The sequence below is a fragment of the Ceratosolen solmsi genome, unplaced genomic scaffold (genome assembly GCF_000503995.2).
Source record: "Ceratosolen solmsi marchali unplaced genomic scaffold, CerSol_1.0 scaffold56, whole genome shotgun sequence".
Classification (NCBI taxonomy): domain Eukaryota; kingdom Metazoa; phylum Arthropoda; class Insecta; order Hymenoptera; family Agaonidae; genus Ceratosolen; species Ceratosolen solmsi.
In genome coordinates this window covers 5,474,381-5,485,216 of record NW_011948425.1, presented here as the reverse complement: position 1 = coordinate 5,485,216, position 10,836 = coordinate 5,474,381, and the positions used below count along the sequence as shown (strand labels likewise).

Genomic DNA, 10,836 nt, shown 5'->3' with positions numbered 1-10,836 from the left:
TTTTTCCTTTTTTTTTTTTTTTTTTTTTTTTTCTGTTTAACAAGGAATATTAAGAATTCCGATTATTAAAATCGGCGCTCAACTCGACGCCACGTGCGTTCCATTTATAAAACCTTACTACCGCCTATATGCACTTATCGTCTCGACGCATCTTCTGCAACGTCATGGAGCAAAAACAATTATGCGCGCACGCGAAAATTTGAGAAAATTGAGAGCCGAAATGAATTTATAGACGACAGAGCGATAAATTTCTCGCCGGGGCGCGCGACAACGACGTTAAACGGATGCTACCGTCGTGAATTCAATGGTCAGTGGCGCGCAGGACGATATCCTTGGCGTAGTTGTGCGATCAGATCCAGCGCCCTACAAGTCGCAAGTTGCGTCCACCGATATTTCCCTTTTCCTCGGGGCTTTTCCATGGCTTTTTCATTGCCACTCGCGCTATTCGCTATGCGATTATGAATGCTTTATCGACAAAGAATCCAGTGGAGTAGCTGAACGAGTTCTTAAAATTTTCTGTCGATCACTATCCAATTCACAGTCTCCCCGCTTTTCTCCAATATCGCCTTCTTCGACACCGGATGCATTCCGGCCAATGCTTCGCAAACTTTTATAAAAGGCCATTGTTTGCTGGGTGAGCAAAAGTAGGTGAAATCTTTGCCTGTAAAATAAATACAACACGGATAATGAAAAACTTGATGTGGTGAACCGAGTTGCGATTTGTATTTTTTTGAAAATTACAAAGCACGTTGAAAAATTATGCGCGCTTTTTGTTTACGAGACAACTCTTGGGCTTTTGGACGGATGAATATTTCATTGAAATTTTGTACTTAGCAGACTCATAATGCATAACGAGTTCAGAACGAGTCGGCTTTATGCCCTTTCGAAGCAGATAACGACGGTTTCCTTAGAATTTGGAGTGAAAGCTAAATCAGCTTGATGTACAGTGTACAACACATCGGCCTTACAAAAAATACCACGGCGAATTTATACGAGCAACGACATATCCGTTTGATTTACGTAATGAAATGTTTAATACAGAAGACACGAGCAGGCGCATAAATAAGAAGAGTAAGCTCAATAAAATACGTATATTTGCACGGGGACGTTCCGAGTAGGCATTTTTAACGAACGAGCAGAGGCTTTCCGCGAAGAGAAGAACCGTTGAAAGCACGACATTCGTCATCGGGATGCTATATCACAGAAGGATACGCTCGAGATTTCGATCTTAGCCCCGCGTCACCAAGGAACCTTATACGAACCTCTGCAAAGTATATACTTTATCTTGCATTTAAGAAAATGATAAAGCCCGGAGATTCGCGAAGGCAGCGTGCACGCGATGCTCGTTGTTGCTTCTATGCGAAGGAATTCCCCTCCGCGTAGTGCCCTTAGCATTAATCCTTCAGGATTAATTCCTTATTTCAGGCGTATTCGAGAAATTCTCTTTCGTAAAATTTCCTCCTTCTTTTGTAATTCGAAAATTTCGCATGCTAATTTTCCCGCGCATTCTAATTATTATTGTCGCGGCTAAGAGAAATTAAACGAGAATTTATCAATAAATTGATTAATATCACATAACCGTTGCGCATACTTTGCATCGGCAATCCTCAACGATCTTTTCTTATTGCATAGCGAACATTGGTCTTATCGGATATCTATGATCCATATCAATGCTTCGAATCGAAATACCACTAATTAAATAAATCGAACTTTTAATTATTCGAAATGCACTTCTCCGAATTAAACGCTTCCCGAATGATATTAATTTCGTTTTAATTGCAATGATTTCAAATTTATTCGCATGCTCAGAGTTATTAATAAGAGCTTAAGCGTTATTTTCACTTTAAAATCTTTTTTATCCACAAATGACTTACCTCTAAAAATATTTATGTTAAGATTGTTGAATATTCGTGGTAGCCCAAAATCATTAAAAATCTATTATAAGGACAATGTTCTATGGCGTTGTTATATTAGAAAATAGTTTGATCTTCTTTGCTTCATTCGTTCAACGTAAGTATATTCGAGTTGCTTACTTTAAGTATTCCCGCGCTCGTTACTTTAATTTATTCAATGCCAAGCTCTTTAATCTTTCCGATGATAAATTCAATATTAACGAGGTAACTGCAATGGAAGTGAAGCACGGTCAGCTACCCTAACAAAATGATATTGAATCGTTGACTGAGGTAAGAATACTGGATGAACGTCAAATCTATCAGAAAATGTAATATCCTGCAGATAAGGATACTTGGATCGTATTATCGTAGCTTATTTTTACTTCAAATTATAATTTCAAAGTATACTTATGACCTAATTTGCATATATACATAGTTGAATATTATTGATTTCTTTAAAATTGCAAGCTAAACTAGTTTCTCTCACGTAACACAGTTGCGCGCTAATGTTTTTCAACATCACAATGAAATGTTTAAGTAAAAATGCTCATTTATAAATATTAATATTCACAGGTATAAATATACGCGTCGAACAGAATGAAAAAGAAAATAATGGCACATATTTTCATTATATTCCGTTACAACGCGTCAAATAAATCTCACGAGGGCTGGTTTCATTACCTTCGATCGCTGCAAAATAAAACGCCCGCCTTGATCAATTGAAATCAATCAGAATAAAAACATTAGCGCGAAGCCTGTGATTTTCTTAAATTACTTGTGCTCGTGCTCAGTCAAATTGAAGAGAGCGTTTATACGAACGATGCGCACGTGATATCGAGCCGAGCACTATCGCTTTGAACGGATCTGAAAATAGAGACAGAGAGAGAGAGAGAGAGAGAGAGAGAGAGAGAGAGAGAGGGATGCTAGAGAACAGAGCAAAGAGAGTAAAAAGAAAATGCGACTTCGACATCATTATTATTCCGTCGTAGCATCCTCATCCAAAACCTCGCGTGGGCGGTCTGCCTAGACAAGGAAGGGTAAAGATGAATAAAATTCGCGTGGGAGACACGGGGTCGAAAACTTTTCCGGCGAGTGGTCGAGTGAGATATTGTACAGTGAGTCTCGCTGATAGAATCTGGATTATATCAAGCGATCGTGAATCCCTCGTGGTAACACAACGATTCCACAGGGAAATCGTTGCCTTACCTTGGGAACAGAAACCTATTCGAGAATATGAATAAAGGATTCGTTTCGGCTCTTATTCTTGCAAAGTTTTTTCGTTTTTTGTTTTTTTTATAGGATATGGGAGTTCCTTTGTTAAATTGTTATAAAGTAGGGCATTGAGATCTTAATTTTTTTTTTTTTTTTTTTTTTCAATCGCGTCTTTGCCAATCTATCATTTTTATAGGCTCCTAATTAAAATTATATTCGTTCGACTGTCACGAATGATTTTTAAAAGTTATTTTTATTTGAATGACTATAAGGCTTAGGGTGTTATACTTACGCTGTTTTTTTATTAAAAAATTCTTGTTAACAAACATTTTTGAAAATTATTGTAAACATGACTTTTCTTTTAGAACTGCGTATAAAAGAAAAAAAAAGAAATGTTTTCTAATCTTCTTCATGATAATGATAAAGTGCATCACGACATGGAAAAAAATTTTTCCGATATAAAAAACGCTAAGAAATTCTGAATTTTCATAAAAAATAATTAAATTTGATTTAATATAAATGTTTTCGTTAACGTCGAGACAAGTTTTCTTATCGTTAATTAAAATTCTTAAATTTTTTGTACTGCGCATTAGCGTTTATTTTTCGTTTTTTTCTTAGAGTTTAATAATCATTACTAAGATTGCTTATTAATTAAACTGAAATTTCAACGCGTAGAACTATTAATAAATTTATTTCCAATTCTTATTGGAAATAATATGATTGTATTCGTTTATATGAATCGAGGTATTATAATAGAAATTAAATTATTTATAAATTCATAGATAAACAAATTTTTAAAACATAATCATTATCAAATAATTTATTTACACTTTATTGCCATAAATAATTTATATTTTGTTAATTTTATCAATATCATTAAAACTTTATTTTCCATGCTGTAAAAATTATTTAACATTCATAGGGTGTGTGTGTTTAGAAACTTTCGAATTAAGGTTCAGTGACACCTGTACGACGGCAAGTGGCTCATGTTGTTAAGAGAACGTGTTTGCCGATATCAGTTACATAATCCAGATGCATTCGTTAAATTTATTTTAATATATTAGTTCATTGAATTACATTTCATTTAGTGGCAATGCCTTTCAACACTTTTGATAAAATTCTATCCAGTTAAGATTTTAGAATAATAATTTTTTAATATACTCATTAGCTAAATTGTATTTCAATGCGAATATAAACTTATGATTCTCTAAAAATGACAATAACATGTAAGTATAGTAATGTTCGGTACTATTATTGTTATCGTATAAAATGAAAAATTTATTTATAAAATACTAGCACTAATTAAAGAAATATATATGTATATTAATATTGGTTGAACGAAAGTAAGGATTTCTCAAAACTATTATTCGACAAAGTATTATTAGAGTGGCGTGGATAATTTCTAGATCAATAATCATTTAGGTTTTTTTTTTTTTTTTTTTTTTTTTTTTTTTTTTTTTTTTTTTAACGAATTTCATTATCATTCATTATGATATACAATTTATTACACTTCAGTTGGTTTCTTTTTATTTATTATTTTTTAATTTGTAGAGTCGTATTTTAAATTAAAATATGATGAAGATTAAATTAAAAACGTGAAGCAATTGATTTGTATCCATTTATGTTGTTAGAAATAATTTACTTATTATATAATTTTTACTCTACAAAATTCACTATTTATGTCAGTCCATAAACATATAAATTTTGTGTATAGTAGATTATGTATTTCCCGTGACATTAAATTTGAAATTTTAAGGCTATACACATCGAGATCATAGAAGCTCTAAAAAATCTTATTCTATATGTATTGACTAATTTCACATATAGATAAAAAAAATTTATTTTTATCCCGATTTATAAAAATTAACATTTTGCTCTAACGCGTGATTTTACATTTTTACTTAAAAAATTAGCATTTCTCTTACTCTTTGTATTGAAAAGGATCTCACGTACGATGCTGAATGTTTTATTTGATTTCTGGACAAGTGAGTAACGTAAATTCCAAATTCTATATCTGCAAGTTTAAAGGAAAAATCTTTACTGACAAATTCGAATAAACTTTCAATGATTATAATTATATTTTGTTATTTTAAAGGAATGTTAACATCCGGTTAACAGAATTCAGAATACACATTCAACAGTCAGATCTAATTTAATAACTAATGAATAGATGAAATATGTATAATCTTGTTTTAATCGATCGATAAAGTCAAAATTATCGAGGTATTTATGTAATTAATAATTTTCGTAAAACATTCCAAACTACGATAATTTTGTAATACCAATATCAGCAGGTCACTTATTTCGTGGATAAAAAATATTTATTCATATTTTCAGAATGTGAGATAATTTTTTCTAAATAAATATTTTTAATATGAAAATAATCGAATTTTTCAAGCAAAAGCGTTTAAAGTTCAGAGTTTCGGCAAAACATCAACATATGCCATAAAAAAATCTTTTTGCATGAAAAATATACGGAAGTTGTTCGTTGTTAATTTTGTACTTCCACACATGTATTTTTAGAAATTGAGATAAGATCTCAATTTTTCTGCAATTGTTATTAAATCTAGTTCAGGTTATATTCCAAATACGTGTTAATCAATATAAATAACCATGTTCGTATCACATGAAATCGTGTTTTACTAGCTGTAATAATCAGAACTTTGATTAACCGTTATTAACCGAGAAAATTTATATAAACACTACATCCGTATTATTTATTTATTTATTTATTTATTATTTTTTTTTTTTTTTAATAAATGAGAGTAAATTGATACAGGCGTAAATTGACGGTTAACGATAAAAGTAATATTTTCGTACGCTTACATTACAAATAGTATCGCGAAAGCACCGATTGACTGAATAATTGCACAAGCCTTTTCTACGAAAGACTTTGAATATCGAGAATACATCATGTAACTAAGTCACTTTATAATGAAGCTAATTAAGTTAACAAATTTAACTCAATCTATTCATAAAATGCATTAAAATTATTCGTAGAAAATTGTAAAAGCAACATGATTTATTGGCACGTTTTACGAGGCTGTCACGCGGCAATTCTTATCAAGCAATCCTTTAGGAGTAGAAGCGTAGATTCTACAAATTTCTATTTAACCTATAAAGATGCTGTTTAAGAAAATGTGCAAATACCCGAAAACGTAAACGCTCCTCCCCCTCCTCCTCCTCCTCCTCCTCCTCCCTCTCGCCACGCCGTCCGACTTCCCGCCTCCCCCGACCCTATTTCCCGCACGCACACGCACACACACGCACACACACACGCACGCACACACAATCTATGTCTGTCTGTCTCTCATTTTCTGTCACTACGATTCTATCTCTCTATCTGTATCTCACTCTGTTCGCATCAGGAAGCCGAGAAGCCGCCTTTACATACGCGATAAGTTCAGCGGGTATCACGTACGCAGTGACGGCCGCTTGCAGCCGAGGAAACATTACAGCCTGCGGCTGCGAGCCAACAATAAGGTAAGGACCTGAGTTTGCATAACGCTTTTTCATTTTCATACTGTCTCGCATGAACCGCATTATATTTTAAATCAACAGAATACAGAGACGAGAGTCGAACATAAATCGCTCGTGTTCCCTTATCTTTATTTCATATTGTTTTTCTTGCATTTTGTCTCGACGTAACATTGCGCGCTGTGACGCTCGCCCGGTTATTTATTAACATGCATTTCGAATATCTTTAGAGAATAATTTTTAGCGGACTTTAACGCGACCAGTGGGATGAAAGTCGATCGATTCCTAATCCCGATAAATCCGCTTTAAAGTGTAACGCGATAGCCGAAATGGACGGGGAGAGCTCTCTCGGGCGCGAGTTAAACCGGCGAAATCGGCCGTTATATCGGCGGATAATAAGAGCCCCTAATGTTATTAAACGAGAGAGGATGATTGTACGACTGAGACTAAGTAAAGTATATTTGATTTGAAGAACGCGGAAGGAGGTGCCACCGAACGGCTGGGAATGGGGCGGATGCAGCGCCGACGTTACCTATGGAATGAGGTAAGCGAGCCTTTTAATACCTTTTGCATCATCGATTTATAATGGGTTTAAGTTTGGAGAATGATAGAGCGAGCTCTGCCTCGTGTAATTAATTTTAGGAATTATAATATTGTTAATTAAATTTAGGTTCGCGCGTAGGTTTCTGGACGCGAGAGAAATTGAGGGCGACGCACGGAGCCTCATGAATCTGCACAATAATAAGGCTGGCAGGAAGGTTCGTAAAATTTTCTGTATACATATGTATATATATATATATATATATATATATACTAACATATATATTATTCTCGAGGTGGAGATTACGTACACTAGATATTATTGGGTATGCGCTGGGTAATAATCTCCGGCTTATAGATATATTTAATGAGCGAAATTTTAAATTACAGTTAAATTAACGTTCGAACGAAAGTCGACTTAAAAATTTAAAAATGAATCACGTTTTGATATATTAACTGAAAGAATAATTATATATATATATATATATATATATATATATATATATATAATTCTTGAAGCAGAGAATGCAATTTAGTCTAGCCCATTCGAAATATATTCCATGTCAATGTGAAGAAAATATGGACTTATTAATTTTCTTCATTACGGCCTTTAGTTTTCCGTTCGTCGCGATATCCAATGAGCCGTGCGTAGGAGTCGAGCTTACGCGAAAAGCACGGGAAAATTCGTCTTTCGATCGATACGAGCGCCCAGAGACTAATACATACTAAAGTTCAATAGATACTAAAGTGCAATAAGTATTGCGTGAATTAATGCCGCCGGGGGTAATTAATGTCCCACGGTGAAAAATTGCATCGCGATCATAGACTCGGACTCGATGTCACACTCGGCTTCTCCTGCTCGCACTTCAATGTACTTATGTAACGGCGCGTTAAAATACGTCCGGCTAAAAGCGACAAGGAAGGCGCGCGAGCCACGAAATTTATGAATTTAAATTGCGCGAACGGCCAACCACACCGATCCCCTACCTTCCGTTCCTTCGCTCGGCGCATTCGTCGATATGCCACGTGCAATAATGCATTATAATGTTTAAATGCACCTCTTTTTAATAAATCACTTAAGGCTATGCGCATAAATCGCAAGAGATATAGACATATCAGCGAGAATTTACGACACACCTGCTCCCGCTACCGTCGCTGAAGCTCATTTCATAAGCAAAAGTGAGTCGTGAGAGACGTGGCTCAATCTCTTATCTAATAATTCAATTCAAGAATGGCTCAATTGAGGGCGCGAGATCGCATTAAAGCTCCCCTCGTATTAAAGCTTTTTTGAGAATTCATCGTGTTACACCCGGGAGTATTGCTTGGAAGTGTTGCTGCGATGCGACGTTGTCACGGCGCATCTCAAACATTTTTTTTTTTCGCATCGCGCCAGTGACCGTTCCACCTGCGCTTAAGCCTCCTAATGCATTCGAACGCTTGGGAAATTATTAGGGGGATCGGATTAGGCCTTTCATGACCACCACAATGTATGACTCTCGCAATCGAACCACCTGGTAACAACGCTCGAGTTTCATTTTCTTTCATTCCTTCGCTCTGCCTACGATTAAGGGGATTTTTCAAGCGCAACGATTATCATTATGTCGAAGCCCCTCGCAATTCTTCCACGACGTTTCGCAAATAGTTGGATTATTTTTCAAAATTTTATCCTAACCGCGTGGCTCCTTCGAGTCGCGAATTTGTTGCTAAAAGTTTATCGTGCCAAGTGTAAAATTACTCATCATCTGCTTACGTCGAGTGGGCAATAGACAATAAATAGTTTTATTAGCCGAATATTAACTTTAAAGCGTAAATAATTTTAATGACGCGTTAAAAACATCATATTTTTTTTTTGTTTTGTTTTCGTTTCTTCTAAACGATTTATATTAGGCATTACGATTAGATTTACTAATAAATGCATTTTACAATCGTACACATGATTTAAGTAATTAATAATGATTTTATGCTTACTACATAAAGCTCTATGTACAGGACAATTTCAACGTATAGCACAATTTGTCAATTCAATTTCTTAAAATTAATTTTAAGAAACTTTTTACTTTACATCTCATTTCCTCGACTTATCTAAATTTAATATACTTACGATATTAAAAGAATCAATATTAATCAATATTAATCAATATTTGCTCCTGGCTATTAAATTGAAATTTCATTAAATTTAAATTAAATTCAATAATTATATAATGCAATCCAATGCAATTCTCGGGGCGTTCAATCGTAAAAGGTCCCCGATAAATGTGAGATAAATTAATACAATCGTTATAAATTGTGGACAAAGCGCCGTAATTAGAGCAAATGTTTTTAACGCAGAGACAAAAGATTAATAATAATGTTTAACGTGCCTAGTGCCACTCCTAATGCGCTTATATTGGATGCACGAGCGAACGTTTTAGGGAATACAAGATGTATAAATATTAAATTGTTATTTCTTCAATAGATGCGATATATTATTATCAATAATTATAAGCGCGTCGTTTAATGCCTCATAAATTAATCGGCTTGAATATAATATTTTCTATATTAAACTTACGGCCTAATGTTTAATATGTAAAATTATAGTTGGTGCGTGAAAATAAACAATGTTTATTAATGATTTTATTTAAATGTAAAGCGTAGATAATGAAGATTGTAAAATTTCAATATTTTCATGTTTATCGAAAGTATTTTACGAGATAATCACCTCAATTCTCCTTAATTTTAAACTTTTCTATTCTTATAGGCAGTCTAAAGTTATATATAAAAGCTTGTAAACAAATCGATCAAACTTATCATTAAAATTATCTCACAAAACGTTATGCAAGCTTTTTAATATTTAATGTTTAATTTTGTAACTACGTAGCGTGCAGAATTAAAAAGTTAGGATTACATTTTCGTATTTTAACATTGTTCGTCTCTTATGATGTGGTCGCATTTATATACTTGTTAAGAGAATTTTTAATATTAAAATACGATATTAAATAGGATCGTTCGAGGTGGGATATATTTCGGGTTACGGATTTGCCTGTACATGATTTATCTCAATTGAATTCAATTCAACGTACGAAAATTTGATATAATAAATTTAATTTTTTTTCTCTCACCCCCCCCCCTCTTTCTCCACGCTATGATGCTCTTTTCCATTCATATTTACATTCTCTTTTTTTCGAATTAATCTTAGTTCTCGGGTCTTAAAGCATCGCATTCTCTAAAATCCCTTCTTTCCTTCTTACTCGGACATCGCGCGATTATCTTCCTCGCTCTCTTCCTTTTTCTGCTGCTACTCCGCACGTCAATCTCCCTATCCTCATCCCCCTCATCCCGCTCGAACATTTCTCTCTTTTTCTTATTCTTCTCCCATTATTCTTTTTTGTTTGTAAAGACATATACGCGTGAGAGTGAGACGAAGACGAAGACGGAGACGGAGACGGAGACGGATACAGAGACAAAGAAAGATATAGAGAGAGGGAGAGAGAGAGAGAGAGAGAGAGAGAGAAACTATTCTGCGTTCTATCCTGGAGAATAAACGCTTTCTCCCTTTCCTTTTTACGTTGTTCTTCTTCTTTTTCCTTGTCCCAGCTTTATTTTCTACGTGTCGGGACACTTGCGCAGGCAGGAGCTCAGTATATACGGGCTCACGTCAAATTTAAACGATTCTGCTGTACAAAATCGTACGTCGTCTTTCGTTAGGGGCGACACGGAAGTGTATGCGTATTCTCTC

The 10,836-nt window shown here is 34.4% G+C and overlaps 1 protein-coding gene across 2 annotated transcripts in view; it reads left to right on the top strand.

Annotated features, from left to right (window-relative positions):
• Window positions 1-10,836, top strand: part of LOC105362923 (Wnt oncogene analog 2) — a 92,715-nt gene that overhangs the window by 75,491 nt on the left and 6,388 nt on the right. The window contains exons 3-5 of one of the 2 annotated variants that reach the window (XM_011500468.1): window positions 6,473-6,587; window positions 7,054-7,125; window positions 7,264-7,339. In XM_011500468.1, coding sequence (XP_011498770.1) covers window positions 6,473-6,587; window positions 7,054-7,125; window positions 7,264-7,339 — 263 coding nt within the window. Of the gene's footprint in view, window positions 1-6,472; window positions 6,588-7,053; window positions 7,126-7,251; window positions 7,340-10,836 lie in introns of both variants that reach the window. The other variant, XM_011500467.1, reaches the window with a different exon arrangement.